The sequence below is a fragment of the Rutidosis leptorrhynchoides genome, chromosome 1 (assembly GCF_046630445.1).
Source record: "Rutidosis leptorrhynchoides isolate AG116_Rl617_1_P2 chromosome 1, CSIRO_AGI_Rlap_v1, whole genome shotgun sequence".
Taxonomy (NCBI): Eukaryota; Viridiplantae; Streptophyta; class Magnoliopsida; order Asterales; family Asteraceae; genus Rutidosis; species Rutidosis leptorrhynchoides.
Genome location: NC_092333.1, coordinates 66,222,929 through 66,241,628, shown reverse-complemented (window position 1 = coordinate 66,241,628; position 18,700 = coordinate 66,222,929). Strand labels below are relative to the sequence as shown.

The 18,700-nt window shown below is 37.6% G+C and overlaps 2 protein-coding genes across 2 annotated transcripts; one reads left to right on the top strand and one right to left on the bottom strand.

The window, feature by feature from the left end:
- Nucleotides 1-556: 556 nt before the first annotated feature.
- Nucleotides 557-14,847, bottom strand: LOC139886458 (extra-large guanine nucleotide-binding protein 3-like). Its single transcript, XM_071870279.1, has 10 exons — nucleotides 14,809-14,847; nucleotides 14,537-14,733; nucleotides 13,113-14,108; nucleotides 12,665-12,802; nucleotides 11,890-11,994; nucleotides 2,988-3,167; nucleotides 2,372-2,549; nucleotides 1,991-2,241; nucleotides 1,502-1,674; nucleotides 557-1,403 (listed from the first exon to the last, which is right to left on the bottom strand). Exons 3-10 carry the CDS (start codon nucleotides 14,088-14,090, stop codon nucleotides 800-802), a joined length of 2,607 nt encoding a protein of 868 aa, XP_071726380.1. The 5' UTR covers nucleotides 14,091-14,108; nucleotides 14,537-14,733; nucleotides 14,809-14,847; the 3' UTR covers nucleotides 557-799.
- Nucleotides 14,848-16,828: 1,981 nt separating this feature from the next.
- Nucleotides 16,829-17,188, top strand: LOC139877705 (uncharacterized). Its single transcript, XM_071865160.1, has one exon. The coding sequence runs from the start codon at nucleotides 16,829-16,831 to the stop codon at nucleotides 17,186-17,188; it is 360 nt and encodes a 119-aa protein (XP_071721261.1).
- Nucleotides 17,189-18,700: the final 1,512 nt, after the last annotated feature.

The following is an 18,700-nucleotide window of genomic DNA, read 5'->3' as shown; positions in this document are numbered from 1 at the left end:
TACAAACAATAATAACATAGTCATGATACATATCACATACACAACCCTCAAGTTATCTTCTTAACCTCTAACTTAACATAACATATTTTTATCTTTTTATCCGTATAAAAAAACTTTGAAGGTAACTTTATCAAACGTTTTAGCTGGTAAAACGCGTTTTAGATTGCCCAAAGTGCATTTCTCTTGTAAACTTGTCAATGATTTTTGACTTCTTTATCAGCTTTTAATGATAACAAAGTAGCTGTGTTAGGATTACCAGTTTTGTCTACGTTGGTAGTCCTACAATTACATCATATTTGAAATTTATTTAATAAATGTAAATGGAAAATTTGGGGTTCGCCTACAATGAAAACACTAGATACTTGGTGTTCATCTACAATGAACACACTATTAGAAATTTATGTATAAATTGTTTTTGTCAATATTTATGGTCATAGCAATACTGATAGTTTGTGTTCAGGTACAGTTAAAGATTAGGTGCATAATACACTTGCCATTCTGTGTACCTAACATTAACATTATGCATGACAAATTATAACTGTTGTATTACTTCGTATTTGTTTTTGGAATATTATACAACAATAAATAAAGTCATGCACGAGCTTAAAAACAAAACATTATGGACTGCGTTACGTTGAAAAATCGGATCCTAGCCCTTTCTCATATCAACTTACAAGAGCTACAATTTCATACACAGTTCATTAACCAATACTTGAAATCCGAATAAAAAGATAACTTATTCACCAACAACTAACTTGGACCATTTTATCTACAACAATAAACACAACTCAAAGACAAACTAAGTTTGCCTGATGAACGGCGGTGAGCTGACATCATCAGTAGTACTATAAAACGAGTCTTCAGCACCAATATATGTCTCTTCCTTCTCATCATCCCATTTCACAATCTCCCTTATATATTTAAACGCTTCATCCACATTGACCCGATCTCGGGCCCGCGCTTGCCACACAAAAAGCTTTCGGGCCGTGAGAGATGCATAAAGATCCTTGAATTTCATAGCCACATAGTAGTAGGCTTGGTGGGCTAAGTTATGGTTGCTAGTATAGGGTTGAACCGGGCTAAAGTCAGTGAGCCACTCACACACACTTAACGGTGTGCTTTTAAGTTTTTCTTCAAAAAGATCGTATTTGTTTAAGATTAACACAAATGGGGTGTCTTTGAAACACGGGTGTTTCACCATCGATTCGAAAAGCTCTTTGCTTTGGATCATTTTGTTTTGAAGTAAAGAACCGCTTCCTCCGGTGTTTTCAGATGATGATAGCCACATTTGATCGTAGTCACTTAAAGCGACACAAAAAATAACTACTCGCACATCCTCAAACATTTCCACCCATCGGCAACCTTCGTTCATTCCTTTAGCATTTACTCTGATAAGTTGATATCTAATTAACCAAATTATGAACCAAAAAGATTAGCTGCTGCTACACAAAAACCAACATTTATAAGCTACTGTCTGTGTTTGAAAGATCAAAATGCATACCTAGAGACAGGTTGGGATTGAGGATCGAGATTGTCGGTATATATTTCGGACATTGGGCTGCGATCATCAAGCGAGAATTCTATGAAAGCCAATCCGTTCCCTTGGGTGACTCCTTCAGCATATAGTATGTCATTCTCTGAAGGTTCATATTCATTGCTAGAAACCTCAACAGCCTGAAAACCGACACAAAAAAATTCACACGCTAAACTATTGCATGTTTACTCTACCTCTATGTGATGACGTGGCAGCCATCTCATCAGATTTGGTTGAATTTAGAAAAACAAAAATAATCCACCCTCATTTAATCAAAAGAAAACCAAATTTTTCTTCATTATTATTAATTATTAATGGTACATTAATTAACTTTCATCATTGACCTGTGTATTTCTTCTAGTAAACCCCATCTAATATAGTTTTTCTATCATAATAACACAATCGGATGAAAATGTTGTATAGACCAAAAGTGATATAAGAATATAATGAAAATACCCGGCTTAAAAAGTATTCTGCAACATCGGGTAAAAAGTGTAGTTCATTTTTCCTCTTATACGTTTCCTGTATTGCAGGATCTTTCCACACCTCTTCAACCAGTGGTGCATATTCACGCGTTGCTGCTGGAAAAAATGCATCTAAATCTCCAGTTGCAATTATGTCCAAAAGCCAATCAGAAAAATGCTTTAATCTCGGGTTAAGCGAGTAAACATTTTGATTCATTTCTTCACTATTATCACCCTCATTACCTGAAACAGTAAAAAAAAAAAAAAGAAGAAGAAGAACCAACCGTCAATTGTATGCTCTGATGTATGTATTTGGTCCTAAAAGTTCAAAAGAATGTTAATTTAAAATATTTTTAAAAAAGAGTTTAAGTACCGGTTCCATTGGGTTGGTCATGAGATTCGAGAGGGTGGTTTTTCATTATTGCTTCTTCCTCGAAGCGTTCGCGTCCATCAAGTAGGATACTGAGGTATCGATACATGTTGCTCTGAATCATAAGCTTTATATTTTGCAACTCTTCATCACTAAATCTATTTCCATACAAGAATTTTGCCTGCATTAAAAGTAACAAAAAGGGATTACACTAAATACAGTAAAATAAGTTACTAGTCCTGAACGTAGCGGTGTAGCAATTAAGTTTTTGTACGGGTCAGTTAAAAGATAGTTTTTTATGATGATTCAAAAGACCACACCATACCCAAACGGGTGGCACTTATGCAGTCAGTTGACTCAGTTCATTGACACACTACTAGTTCTTGAGATAGAGAGTGTGAGATCTAAAGTTAGGACCTTTATCTTATAAATTAAGCAAGCTTAAAGTAAGAAGTGGTAGCTTTGACCCATTTACTTATGAATGGGCCAATTTGGGTTATGTTTTAACAGAAGATTACCCTTATAAAACCAGAATGACCAGCCCATTTTCCACTTATGCCTGTGATAAATGAGCAGCTTTTAAAAAGGAGTAACGATTAGAAATCTTAAAATGCATTACCTGCTTAAAGATAGTGCTGGTTCCCGAGCCCTCAAGTCCAAGTAATAAAAGCTTTTGGATCTTTTTAGGTTCAAAGTAATTCGGTACGGTAGCATAATTGCTGGCTTCATTGCTTTCTCTTTGTGGCTGACCATGTGGAACGGGCAACGAAAGCAATGTACAAAGTAACCTCGTTCTAGTCTGCCCAAAAACAGGTTATTACAAAGTTATATATTAAATCTACTGACTATTTGTAAGACCCGAATATTTATCTTGCTTGTTTGTGTATTAAGACATTCGAGATTGGGTTTCGCGGATTATTTATATAAGGTTTAAAATGAAAAAGAATCTGTTTCAGAGAGGCCGCGCGCCGCGCGGGGTAGGGGCGCGCCGCGCCGATTGCTGCTGACAGAACTCCCTTGTTTTTATTTAAATTAAATGAGGGGTAAAAGGGTAAAATCACATGGGGCCGGATTTGTGTGCCATATTAGCTACTTTGGATCAGTTTTGGATCATTTTTCATGTCCATTCATCCCTTCCAAATATTTAGAGAGAGATTGGAGGTTTTGGTGAAGAAGAAGCTCGAATCGTTTAAAGTCTCGGGTTTTAAAGTTGTTCCTTTCGTTCTCGGCTACGCGGTGATAGTATTGGTAAGCTCAAACTCCGAATTTCATTTATCTAATTTGATATTCAAGTTAGGGTTTTGAGTTAATTAGTTGTAAAACCCTTTTAGGTGATGAAATGAGTTTAGTGATGCTAGTAATCGGGTTTGTTGTTAATTGTTGGCGGATTTCGGGTTGGTGAACTATTTGGCCATGTTTAGAACTTGAAATTAGTTAAATCACTTAAGTTAGTGATTATGGAAGTATTGGAACCCATTTAGGGTTATTTGGTTGACTAACTTTGACTTTGGGTCAAATTAGGGTTTCGTGGTGATTATGACCCAATTGGCGATTTAATGAAGTTTATAAACTTAAAATGGATTAAGTTGAAGTATAAAACCGAGTTAAATGTGTTTTGGTGTCAAAACTTGCAAAGAATGAGATTTTGACCTTTATGGGTCAAAATTAGGGTTTAAGGGTCAAAATGGGTATGACACGTGTTTAACACTTGAGTTCGGGTTTAATTGGCATATTAGGACCATTCTCACTTGTGTTAGTGACTATTGGTTAGTTTGGGCACGGTTTGTGCTTGGAAGTGCATTTGGGTCGAAATTGCACTTACGAATTGGGTTGATTTGTAAATCCACTCTAAGTGTATTATTGTAATTGTGGTAATGGAATAGGTACTTTCCATTGGCGAGTTGCGGATTACTTGGAAGCATTCTTCAAGACTTCAAGGTGAGTGGAATATCTATATATGTATGTATATGATTTATGTGCCCGTGGAAATGGTGTCACATAGCCGTTTGGTGACCATAGTTGTGGGATATAGCCGTTTGGTGACCATAGTTGTGGGATATAGCCGTTTGGTGACCATAGTTGTGAGATATAGACATTTTGTCCACATTGATAGTTGCCCGTAGTAATGATGTCACATAGCCGTTTTTGTGACCGTAGTGGTGGGACATAGCCGTTCTTGTCCATAATGATTATTGTGAGTGGAATATGTATATATGTATGTATATGATTTATGTACCGTGTCGATGGTGTCACATAGCCGTTTTGTGACCAAGGTTGTGGGACTTAGCCGTATTAGTCCATGTTTTGTACTAAGGCACATAGCCGTGTTTGTGCATTTAGTGGCAAGTAATAGCCGTGTTTGTGTATTTAGTGGCAAGTAATAGCCGTGTTTTACTCCCACGTTGTTATTTGAGTTACCCGTACACATAGCCGTGTTGGTGTACGAAAGCGTGAGTAATAGCCGTGTTCTACTCACATTGAGCAAGTGATGCCATAGCCGTTTTTGGAACACTTGAGGGGTGATGCCATAGCCGTTTTTGGAACACCTCGGGGGGTTAGCATGCCATAGCCGTTTTTGGAAGCTAACGAATGTTATGAACATCGATGACTTGATTCGCGAAGTCGTTCCCCTAGCGAAGAGATTGGTTAACCATGAATTGTAATTGTTGATGCTAGCATTTAATTTGATTTATTATATATATTTATTTATGCTAATGATGTTGCTAGTTGTACGGTTTGACGTTACTAGCTATTGATTGCTTATGAGGTTGCTAGTTATACGATTTGATGATACTAGCGTTTGGTACGATGAGGTAAGTGATTTATGTGTATTTATGTGATGTCGTGGATGCGAGTAGGTAAGTTGTATATGCATGTATATATTTATTCTACTCACTAAGCATTAGCTTACCCTCTCGTTGTTGACTCTTTTTATAGATTGCATGCGGATTGGTGGCTCGGGTAAGCGCGAGGACTAGAAGACTTGCATAGTTTGCTTTAGAGACTTGCTTTTGGATTGTTTAGGATTGGGTAGCGTATCCCCAATCGCCATGCTCGGCTTCGTTTTGTATTAAAAGTCTTATGGTCAAATATTGCATTTTGGTACTCAAGGGGTAATTTGGGTCGATGTGGGACCCGCTTCGTAAATTTGATTTTATTAATTAAACGTGCTAGTTTTTCATATATGAAGTCATGGTTAAAAGCGTTTTAGCTAAATGTGTCGGGAACTAGTCAAACATTTTTATTAAATTGACTTCCGGGGACAGCGGGCTGTCCAGGTGGTTTGGCGCGCCGCGCGGCCACCTGGCGCGCCGCGCAGATGGCCTGCACCAGAAAATTTTTTTTGTTTGAAATTTCGTCGTGTTTGGTCGGTAAAGGTTTGGGTTGTTACAAGTGGTATCAGAGCATGGTCTAAGGGATTTAGGTGACTTGAGATAGGTGCCTAGACTTAAACTTTTGTGTGCGCGTAATTTGTTGCGGGACTTGTAGGATTACGGGTCAGGAACGGGTTTAGTTAGTGCCTTGTTTATAGGTCGACTAACGTTTATATTAGTAATGCGGATATTATTAATATATTATTTGTGTTGTGGTGTAATTCTCGCGTGTGTTTGTACCGCGTAGAATTTTGGTTGTGTTCGTTTATATCATCGAGCGAGGCGGTCGTTGTACTAACAAGTCGATGCGGCGTGTGTGCGTAATAAGAACTTGCAGACCTTATTACGGGTGCAAATCGTGTCTAACAAGTGATGTACGACGAGTGTTTAGCAAGATGGGAGGGTGTTGTGCGTGTCATTTTATACGTGCGTGGACTAATCGTTTTGCATTCTTTAGAATGACGACGCGAAACGAGACCGGGACGAACGACACGGAATTTAACGCTAGAGTTACGGCCGCCGTTGCGGAGCAAATGAGGGCGTTTCGAGAAGAAATGGATGGGAAGTATTCCGAATTCCAAAATAGGGGTGAAATGGAGCGTTGTCTTAAGAGCTTCATGAGGACTAAACCCCCTATGTATGATGGGAAACCGGATCCTTTGGTGAGTACGACTTGGGTTTCGGATGTCGAAGGGTGTTTTCGTACTATGGAATGCCCACCCGAGAAAAAGACGAGACTCGCTACTAGTTTGTTGCGAGGTAGGGCGAAGGATTGGTTGGATGGCAAGATTGATCTTGTCGGTGGTGAGACGTTTATGGCGTTATCATGGGATGAATTTAAGGAGGAATTCTTCGAGGAGTTCCGAACTTCAGCCGATTTATCGGAATTGCGTTGTGAGTTGCGAAATTTGCAACAGGGTTCTATGGACTTGAATACTTTAAAGACGACTTTTATGTCGAAGGCTCGTTTTTGCCCGGAATATTTGGGGAACGATCGTTTGTTGATGGAGGATTTCTATCGAACTTTGAGCGATGACTTGAAAAGCAAAATTAGCCGGGGTTACGCGAAGTCGTTTGCGGAGTTATTTGCGGTGGCTAGAGGTTTCGAGTCTTATACGCGATCGAAAAAGGGCGAACCTTCAAGTGAGGGAAGGGTTGTTTCTTATGGTGCTCCGAGTAAGAGGACTAAGGGTCCGAGTGCGAGTACGAGTAAAGTGGTAAAGGGCGCGGTGGAATCTCGTGCGCCTAGATGTTTCAATTGTGGCGTTAGGGGTCACAAGTTGTGGGAATGCACGATGCCGAGAAGTGAAGGCGAAATGTGCTACTATTGTCATAAAGAGGGACATCGCAAGCCGGATTGTCCCGGGTTGGCGGCGGCGAATGCCGCAAGGAGACGTTGAGGTACGTTCGTTTTGATAAATATGTCTTTGAATATTTATTTATGTGGCGTTTATGTTCGGACTTGTTAATTGCATAGTGATTTGCATGTTATGGTTAAGGGTGACGTTCCTAATGGAAGTACCCTGTGACGATGTTTGATTTTTGGGACGAAGGGCGTAAGACTTGGTGCAACCAAGCATTCCTTAGTATTTGGGAAATGTTACTACCAAGCCACGGAAATGGATTTGGTGTTCGATTGTTAAGCGCGTGTTCGCTTCTGTGTTGAAGTGATGAACCATGGGGTTCGTCGGGTGATTGGAACCTTTGAGATCGAGTGTTTAAAATCTTGACGTATGTTGGTAATGGAGTCTTTATGACGCGACATTAGGTGCCTCTTTTATACCTACTAGCGTGGTGTCGACTCCGATTGTGTTGTGGTTACATTGTACTTAGGGTCCCGGGAGAAACCCTTAGGTACATGAGTGACTAAGTGAAACTTGACAAACTAAAGCAATTGGATAATTGCGAGGGTATGGTTTGTGTAATCGTGATACACTTTGCGTTCGAAGTGTTTAAGGATTGATTGAAATCCTTCGCGTGCTCAAGATTAGAGCAAGGTGTGGTGATGGGTCGTGTGTACCCAATTGTTGGTAAAGTCTACCTTTGGTAGCATCGTACGGGTGTATGAATTGTGATATAGGAACGTGGTTCCAAGTGGGGGAGTCGCACTCCCGCACGAGGAAGTTTTAGTGTGATGTTTCGGATGATGCTTTTGGTAGATCCGGACACTTTGTCGAGACCTAGTTTTGGTCGATTTGTGGTAGAGTACGATTTCGGATAAATTGTACTTATGGTTTAGATTGGAACTACCACCGAGGTGGTAATGTGGTAAATCTCGTTGAGAGATAATGGTCGTGTTTGGTGAGCAAGGTGAAATCCTTCGGTTAAGGAAGGTGTGTGTCGGGTTCTCTTTTGGAGAATTCTTGTTCGGTACCTATGTTTGATATAGGTGGTTCTTGCTCGATTATGGTATGTGGTTGATGAAGCATGACCTTCGGGGTCCGCTGACTTCATCGTAGTATTGTGGATTAATGAAGCATGACTTTCGGGTCCGCTGACTTCATTATAGTATGGTTACGTGATGGAGCATGATCTTTAGGGTCCGCTGACTTCATCATGGGAGTACGTGATTGATGGAGCATGATCTTTAGGGTCCGCTGACTTCGTCATGAGCGTGGTGTTGAGATCGGTGAAGCATGATCTTCGGGTCCGCTGACTTCATCCGGTATTGAGATTGGTGGAGCATGACCTTCGGGGTCCGCTGACTTCATCAAGAGAGTTGTGTTGTGGGACGTGAATATCGGGTTGTTCGTATTCACAATATTTCGGGTAGTACGATTGTCCCTGTTGGTTGGGCTCATAGTTTGAGGTAGTGAATGTCGGGTGGTTGTGCGAATTCACAAAGGTTCGGGTTGTTTCGACCATCCTCCATATGTGTTTTGGCTCTGGTTGTTTCGGCCATGTTGAGTTGTAATCTATTGGTTGTTTGATACACCAATGGTGGGGTCGTAAGGACCATGTTGTGGGAACTATCGGTCGTTTTATGCGTCGATGGTGGGGTCGTGAGGACCACGTGGTATGATTAGTGATGCGATAGCCGTGTTTCGCTCACATGTTTGTTACGGGTGTGACGATGGATGATTTCGTACACCTTGGGACTTGTGTTCCCATAGCCGTTTTGGGCGCTATCGGTTTCTAACCGTGGGTTTGTGTTGTTACGGTAGCTGCGTATGGGTCGTATTGCGCACTACAATGGATGTTGTTAAGTGGTGTTGTCCGTAAGGATTCGTTTGGTTCGGTCTTCATCGTTTCGGGTTGATGACCTTAGGTTGAGACTTAGTTGCTTTTAGCGTTGTACTCGGTAATAGTACGCTAAGGGATTTATATCTCGGTACGAGAGTGGTTGAGTTTTCCCGATGTTAGGGAAGGAGCATGGTTGTAGTGCTCGGATTGTGGTTTTGATAAATCGCGGGTGACGATTTAGTTGTGGAAAGCGATTCGTTGGGAAAGAGTTGCTTAGGAAAGTCGGATTGGGACTTATGTCGAGGACCGTAGGGTGAGGTCCCCGTGGTTAAGTGATGAGGATCACGAGGACGTGATCGAGTTTAAGTGGGGGAGAGTTGTAAGACCCGAATATTTATCTTGCTTGTTTGTGTATTAAGACATTCGAGATTGGGTTTCGCGGATTATTTATATAAGGTTTAAAATGAAAAAGAATCTGTTTCAGAGAGGCCGCGCGTCGCGCGGGGTAGGGGCGCGCCGCGCCGATTGCTGCTGACAGAACTCCCTTGTTTTTATTTAAATTAAATGAGGGGTAAAAGGGTAAAATCACATGGGGCCGGATTTGTGTGCCATATTAGCTACTTTGGATCAGTTTTGGATCATTTTTCATGTCCATTCATCCCTTCCAAATATTTAGAGAGAGATTGGAGGTTTTGGTGAAGAAGAAGCTCGAATCGTTTAAAGTCTCGGGTTTTAAAGTTGTTCCTTTCGTTCTCGGCTACGCGGTGATAGTATTGGTAAGCTCAAACTCCGAATTTCATTTATCTAATTTGATATTCAAGTTAGGGTTTTGAGTTAATTAGTTGTAAAACCCTTTTAGGTGATGAAATGAGTTTAGTGATGCTAGTAATCGGGTTTGTTGTTAATTGTTGGCGGATTTCGGGTTGGTGAACTATTTGGCCATGTTTAGAACTTGAAATTAGTTAAATCACTTAAGTTAGTGATTATGGAAGTATTGGAACCCATTTAGGGTTATTTGGTTGACTAACTTTGACTTTGGGTCAAATTAGGGTTTCGTGGTGATTATGACCCAATTGGCGATTTAATGAAGTTTATAAACTTAAAATGGATTAAGTTGAAGTATAAAACCGAGTTAAATGTGTTTTGGTGTCAAAACTTGCAAAGAATGAGATTTTGACCTTTATGGGTCAAAATTAGGGTTTAAGGGTCAAAATGGGTATGACACGTGTTTAACACTTGAGTTCGGGTTTAATTGGCATATTAGGACCATTCTCACTTGTGTTAGTGACTATTGGTTAGTTTGGGCACGGTTTGTGCTTGGAAGTGCATTTGGGTCGAAATTGCACTTACGAATTGGGTTGATTTGTAAATCCACTCTAAGTGTATTATTGTAATTGTGGTAATGGAATAGGTACTTTCCATTGGCGAGTTGCGGATTACTTGGAAGCATTCTTCAAGACTTCAAGGTGAGTGGAATATCTATATATGTATGTATATGATTTATGTGCCCGTGGAAATGGTGTCACATAGCCGTTTGGTGACCATAGTTGTGGGATATAGCCGTTTGGTGACCATAGTTGTGGGATATAGCCGTTTGGTGACCATAGTTGTGAGATATAGACATTTTGTCCACATTGATAGTTGCCCGTAGTAATGATGTCACATAGCCGTTTTTGTGACCGTAGTGGTGGGACATAGCCGTTCTTGTCCATAATGATTATTGTGAGTGGAATATGTATATATGTATGTATATGATTTATGTACCGTGTCGATGGTGTCACATAGCCGTTTTGTGACCAAGGTTGTGGGACTTAGCCGTATTAGTCCATGTTTTGTACTAAGGCACATAGCCGTGTTTGTGCATTTAGTGGCAAGTAATAGCCGTGTTTGTGTATTTAGTGGCAAGTAATAGCCGTGTTTTACTCCCACGTTGTTATTTGAGTTACCCGTACACATAGCCGTGTTGGTGTACGAAAGCGTGAGTAATAGCCGTGTTCTACTCACATTGAGCAAGTGATGCCATAGCCGTTTTTGGAACACTTGAGGGGTGATGCCATAGCCGTTTTTGGAACACCTCGGGGGGTTAGCATGCCATAGCCGTTTTTGGAAGCTAACGAATGTTATGAACATCGATGACTTGATTCGCGAAGTCGTTCCCCTAGCGAAGAGATTGGTTAACCATGAATTGTAATTGTTGATGCTAGCATTTAATTTGATTTATTATATATATTTATTTATGCTAATGATGTTGCTAGTTGTACGGTTTGACGTTACTAGCTATTGATTGCTTATGAGGTTGCTAGTTATACGATTTGATGATACTAGCGTTTGGTACGATGAGGTAAGTGATTTATGTGTATTTATGTGATGTCGTGGATGCGAGTAGGTAAGTTGTATATGCATGTATATATTTATTCTACTCACTAAGCATTAGCTTACCCTCTCGTTGTTGACTCTTTTTATAGATTGCATGCGGATTGGTGGCTCGGGTAAGCGCGAGGACTAGAAGACTTGCATAGTTTGCTTTAGAGACTTGCTTTTGGATTGTTTAGGATTGGGTAGCGTATCCCCAATCGCCATGCTCGGCTTCGTTTTGTATTAAAAGTCTTATGGTCAAATATTGCATTTTGGTACTCAAGGGGTAATTTGGGTCGATGTGGGACCCGCTTCGTAAATTTGATTTTATTAATTAAACGTGCTAGTTTTTCATATATGAAGTCATGGTTAAAAGCGTTTTAGCTAAATGTGTCGGGAACTAGTCAAACATTTTTATTAAATTGACTTCCGGGGACAGCGGGCTGTCCAGGTGGTTTGGCGCGCCGCGCGGCCACCTGGCGCGCCGCGCAGATGGCCTGCACCAGAAAATTTTTTTTGTTTGAAATTTCGTCGTGTTTGGTCGGTAAAGGTTTGGGTTGTTACACTATTAATTTGGAGAAATATTCAATCATGTGAGATTATTTATACCTTTTCCCAGATATTTCCCTTGATATTATTCTGGCCTTCCTCCTCATATCGGCCATCATCGTATACCCAAAAATGAGTGTCACGAGGACATTGCACACTTGCCATCTGAAACAAATCGTTATAAACATATTTCAGATGAAGATAAGAAAATCGATTAACATATTCACTTGTGATGTGGTTGGTTTGTGTTTTAGGTTTATCACTAAAGATTTGTAGCCACAGTTAATACATTAATTGTTCTACTACAATCAAATAAATCGGATATCTATTTCAAACTTTAATAATACGCTTTGTAACACATATTACCATTAAGTATTAATACTTGCAAAGCTGCAAAAAAGTGGACAACAGAAGTAGTGACTGGTCAACCTAACCTATAAATTCAACCCATTTATATATGAATGCACCAATTTTAAGATCGATATAAAACGTGTTACATGAGCCAAATTAAAGAAGATCAACTACTAAAGAGTAAAGAAACATGGCAATTGGGTCAAAAGTCCCTAAAGTGTATTTATAAAGAATATAACCTTTCAAAATATTAGATTGTTATTGCAATGGCAACCTTTGGTAATAATATTTATGTACTCGATAGTTCCAAAAAAAAAAACAATAATAACAATAATAATTATGAAGTGGCCAAAAACTGTCTGGAAAATGTTTGCAGGTCAACTGGGGTGACACGTCTGACGTCTCACAAGTCACAACCACCAATCTACCCATTTCGTAACCGTCTACAAAGCAGAAGAACAAGGTGACCAATGAAAAAACAGACCTTTAATACTCTCAATTCGACTTTTGTAATTTCTCGACCATTCATGTAAACTTCTGTGTTTCCATTGCTTGCAGTTGGACTAAGTTTTCCAGTGAAATTTAAATTTGAACTCACAACTCTATCGGGTTTCTCCCCCTCCTGCAAAATTAAAGACAAAATTACAATCTTTATTAGCAGATAAAAGTCACAATATCGATCAAATTACTTACGAATAATTCAGGTTTTGTTTTGTCTCAGACGGTTCAATTCAATAGAAAAAACATTTCGCTACAGATCAAACGGGGTGAAAGTTGTCCAGAGTGCATTCTTAATGCATAAAACCACATTCATAAACATAAACAGATTTAATGATACAACATAAATTTTGTAATCATATTTAGTACAGACCTTTATTTATATTATTAATTATTGATATAGTAATTAAGAAAATTCACAAACAATATTTTACCTTTCCCCAAAGACCCGATTCTTTGTCATACCAATACATTCCAGGTTTCAACTTCCGTGGTGGCAACGGGCAGCCCAAAAGTTCTGCCATTTCTTCGGGTTTAAGCGGATACCCGTTCACTATCAACTGTTCGGGGCGAAGTTGATTAGCAGCACATTCTTTTTCTGCTTTCATAATTTGTTTGACTTCTAATGGACTAAGCAAACGAGACAATAACCTCGAATTCTTCCCCAAAATAAGACGTTTTGATTCATCAATCACTTCACCAATACACGTAACACACTTTCGACCCTCGGGCATCGAACCCATTGCTCTAAGAACACAACTACTACAATATTTTGCATCACAAACCAAACAAGATTCTTTAGTTTCCCACTTCCCTTTTCCACATCGATAACAAACACGTAAAGTTTTCGTCTTTTTCTTCTTTTCTTTAGAAACCACTACGTATTCTGAATAACCCGGCCTTTCTAATCCGTCTTCTATACTTTCGGATCGATCAACTTCGTTAAAAGTAACCACTGGGCCCCGCCTAACTTCATTCCCTTGATCGTCACTTTGGTTATGGGTTGACCCGGGAGAACCCGAAGGAGACGCTGAAAATGAATCAGCGTTATGCAAAACCGAGATTACAGATTCTGAGCTCTCGGATAATCTTAAACTTTGATTTGATGAATCGGCTACATCAGCAATATAAGAAACAGGTAACGGGATAGGCTCGATAACTGGGTCATCACGAGTGACGGATCTTCTTGAACTGGACAACGATTCGGCTACCGATGCAGTCGGGATCGAACGGGGATTTATTTGTAGTGGTTCGACCCTACGAAGTTCATAAGGTACATCAGGACCCATATATTCTAAAGCAATTGAGTAATCAAGTTCATCACTATCTTCGGGTATTTCTGCTCCTGGAGGAAGCATCTTCCTCACAGTATCTCTCCAATCTTTATTCCCATTTTCATCCATATCCTTCATAATAATTCTTCAAAAAAACTATAGAATAAACCAAATTAATGAAATACTGTAACTTTTCAGTCAAATTAGGTCTTCAGAACACCATATTATCAACTACCCAGGTCAGAGAAAGATCAATTTGACTAATTCTTAAGATAGAGAAATCAGATTTTAGAAGGGGAAAAAAAAAAAAAAAAAAAGAACTTCAACTTCAAAGCATTTCAAGATGCAAACTTTATACCAGATTAGGTCATAATACAACCAAATTTCAACAACCCAACTCAGGTTAAGATTGGATTTGACTACCCGAATCAGATTAAAAGGAAAAGTACTTCAACTTCCCATATAAAGTATTTCAAGAAACAATTTTTGCATCAAATTAGGTCATGAAAAAAACATATATCAACAACCCAGCTAAAATAAAACAGATTGGACTAAAGATCAGATTAAAAACAAAAAGAAAATACCTCAATTTTGGAGAAACCACTCAATGGATTTGGTGCAAGTCAATATCTTCTCATATTCAACAGCCAAAAAGGGGGAAGAAGGACCCACCAAACACCACACAATAAATCACCCAAATTTGGGACACATCACACAAATTAAAGTCAAAGTCTTCATCAGAGCAGTTAAAAACCAACTTTTGTTTGATCTTTTCGAAAGCCTTCACATTTGAACAAACAATAGGCAAACAAACAACTAAAATAAAAATAAAAAAATCTTGAATTTGTCAACTAACCTTACACTTGTTATGAAATTAAGATTGAATCTGAAAAGATGGAAAATGACAGATTTTATCAGCCAATTAAAACTAGTTATAATAAATACGGAGTAAATAAAATAAAAAATAGAAGAATCAACGGGATAAAGATTTTGTCAGCAACAAAGAAGGCAAAAAAAGAATAAAAAGACTTACTTTGGAGCAAGTATATGGCTTTTTGAAAAGTAAAGAGTAAATAATAATAAATAAATGGTATCAACAAAAAGAAGATAAAAAGGTACCAGGGGCGTGCGTGTTACTGTTAAACATAAAATTAATTGAATTCAAAATAAATAAATAAAAGTATATTTTTCAACTGGGAAAGTGACGAGCAAAGGGAAGATGAATCTACAGCTATTTACTTTTTAACTATATGGGATACTTGAAGATAAAAAAGTTAAGAGTTTTTAGGTGAGTATTATGCAGGTAACAACCATTGAAGGTGAGATAGATGCAAATCTGTGTGTTCGTTTTTGTGGGTTTAAGTGAAAGAAGGGGGAAGTGATGGTTACACATGATAGATTGATGTGGTCTGTGGGGACTATTTGATCTTTTTAATACGGAGTAAACTTTTTTTTTTTTTTATCATAAAACAAACTATAATATAATAACAAAAAGTATTATGGCATCATACATGTAAAAAGTTTTACTATTAGATCAGTTTCCATAATTTAAATCATATCCGTTTAAATAGATAATTATATCATTTAAGTTTCTAATCAGTAGTTACGGCGGATAATTACCCCGGTTACCCTCAAATTAAGTTTAGGAGCGGTTTTCTGATATGTGAGTTTAGAAGTAGTTTTCAAAAGCATCAGACGGTTTGATCAACAACCAACAACGTGGATAAATCAAAAAACCTCTCCCCTCCATACGTGTGTTTTTCTATCAATCCAAGTTTTCATAGTGACACTTAAAATCGGGTATCTAAAATATTTTATTCGAATTCTTTCATCGCGTTAATCTAATAATTCGATCCCAATACATAAAGATTCGAAAAGATCCGTGAAAAACATCTACAACTTCATCGTTTCAAAATTAGGGTTTCGATTTTTAGGTACACAAAAATCCTAGTGGTACCTTGTTCGCTGATTAACCGATTGGGAGAAAAACCATAAATCTCCACAAATTCCGTCCATCGCAACTGTTTAGTTCGCTATTCCGATCAAAAACATGAGTTAGGGAAACCCCTACAAATCAAAACTACATCTGATGCCAATTACTTCCGTCCAATTTGAAGTACCGTTATAAAAAATCATATGAAGAACAATCACAACGAGCTTGAAAAAGTAAAGTTTATGAGTTTAAGGAGCTTATAGTTTCTAAGCTTTGTTGGTAAAAAAAAAAAAAAAAAAAAACCTTATCCTAAATTGTAGAGTTTAAAAAAATAAGTTACTTAAAAATAGCTTATGAAAAAAATAGAGATTATGACATGTACAATTACTAAAAAATCATTCGTTATTATTATGTATTATTATTATTAGTGTACTCTTTGGTTAATTTACAACAATAAGTTCATGCTACAGTTATTTTACCAAACACAAATGAAAAATTATAAGCTTTAGCTTCAAAAATAAGCTTCAGGTCCAGCTAGTTTCGTCCAAACATACTTTAAGCTCGATGGCTCACTAACCGAGTCCTCGAAGAAGGTGTGGATCTACTTGTATCCAGAGGTAGCACGTGCTATCGGTCGTAATTTCAATGTAATTTTTTTTACAAGAAAAGTAAAAACAATGGAAATTGATATATTCACCATTCAAATTACTTCTTCAAACATAAACAGTGTATTAACAAGTTGTACTGTACAACTAAATAATACATACATGTGGTGGATGAAATAATTTGAATGGTGGATATATCGTTACTCAAAAACAATAGTTGAAAGAGATGAGATGGGATGGAGAAGAGGTCAATCGAGTCCACTTCTTTTTACTCTGTAACTTATTACAATTTCAATTCAAAAGTCTTATTCTTAGTTTGTGATGGCAATGTAGAAACCATGGAACATGCCCTACTAGAATGTCCAGTTGCAAAAGATCTTTGGCGTCGTGTATTAAGGTGGTGGAACATGGGCGGGTTTTCTTTCTCAAATATGGAACAACTGTTCAAAGGGTCAAAGCCGAATGATCAAACAAATAGCATATCATCTCTTTGGCAAGCTGTAACATGGGTAACGGGATACTCCATTTGGCGTAACAGAAACCTTGCGCTTTTTCAAAAGAAAAAGGGTAGCGGGCCTACGATGCTGAATGAAGTCCAAATAAAATCGTTCGAATGGATTTCGAGACGCTCGAAGAAGTTAAAGTTTGAGTGGATTCAATGGCTTGTAAACCCGTCTTTCGTCGAGGATCACGGCTAAGCCTTAAGCTTGTCGTACAGTCCAATTTCGTTCAGTTTTAGGGGGTATTGTATTTTCCTGTTAGTATGCAATGTAGTTACGATTTTAGGATGTTGAATAGGAGTTCTTCTCCTTTTATCTGCATGCCCTCACATGCAGCATGATGTATTCTATTTTCATCTTTCTATTAATGGAAATCTTATGCTTTTCAAAAAAAAACAAAAAGACACGTTTTAGCCCTTGAAATTTGAATGCAATTTAACTTATCTAACCATTCTAATTTAACTTTAGTATTTTGTTCTAATAAAATTTTCTAACATTTTATATCCCATCCCATGCTAGTTTAAACTAAACCTTATTAAAAAAACAAATAAGAAAATACATAGAACTTAAATACCTACAAAAGTTTTTTTTTTAAAACAAATTTTTTTTTTGTGTGTACATGTTATATATAAAAATGCTTGGATTTATAAAAGTTGATTACGAAATTTTTTTTTGTGCTATCAGTGACAAAGTGTTCTGAAAACGCCACTGCCTCGAAGTTAGTGTTATATGTTTTAAACTCGATGTTAACAAAGAATTTGGGTACTAATATTTGTAGACTAATCTATCATGCATTAAATACTTATTATATTATATCAAAGTTTTTTTTCTTTCTCTTTTGAGCCTGAATGACTCAACTCGCTATGCGAATTAACTAATTACAAGATGATAACTCGCTTTGCGAGTTAACCTGAGTCATACGTAGTGAACCTTCGTAGTTACGACTCGCAAGGTGCCAATTCTTCAATTTAATACCCAAGTAAATTAGAATAAAATATCACCAGCCATGACATATAGATGGTTGATATGTTTTACTTATTTCTAATTCTAGTTTTAAACTTAAAAGAAAATTTTACTCGTAAATACAGACTTCATTTAACTGATGAACGAACTAATCAAACATGTTATATATTCAAGTCTCATATGAATATTATGTATCATAATTCATACCAGTGAAAAACGTTTTCACTTTTTTTTTTTTTTTTTTTTTTTTGTACTTGTTATAGTAGCTTACTGTAAAATCATTTTTTAAGTTTCTAACAGTACTTTCTCTTGTTATTTTGCTTTTTGAGATGAGACAAAACAAATATGAATAATGATAAAATAAAGTATATCATATTTATTGTATGCGTATATACATGGTAATAATGAAGTCTAAATAAACAAAGGACCACTAGATATGACAAATAAATAGAGGACCACTTATAAAAATAACAGAAGGCAAAGAAAATGCAGTCTAAATAAACGAAGGACCACTAAAAAAATACCTCCCAATTAATAAAAACTTGGACATGCTACATGTAAAATATTGACATTGACATTGACATTGACAAAGTTGGTCTATAAGACTATAAATGTGGGGCGTTTGAGGTTTCAACTAGTAACAAGTGGACTCGGTCCGCTTCACTAGAGAAAAAAAGGGAGCCGACGTATACAAATACACACACACACAAAAAATCATGATATTGCCCTTGTTTAATAGGGTCAAAT

Bases quoted from the DNA above. Each gene is read 5' to 3' on its own strand.
- LOC139886458 (XM_071870279.1), bottom strand. From the start codon at position 14,090: ATGAAGGATATGGATGAAAATGGGAATAAAGATTGGAGAGATACTGTG. The intron at 2,550-2,987 runs GTAATGCATTTT...CTTTTAATGCAG, and splicing joins CCAGCACTATCTTTAAGCAG to GCAAAATTCTTGTATGGAAA. The intron at 1,675-1,990 runs GTATTTTCATTA...GTCGGTTTTCAG, and splicing joins CAGAATACTTTTTAAGCCGG to GCTGTTGAGGTTTCTAGCAA.
- LOC139877705 (XM_071865160.1), top strand. From the start codon at position 16,829: ATGGAACATGCCCTACTAGAATGTCCAGTTGCAAAAGATCTTTGGCGT.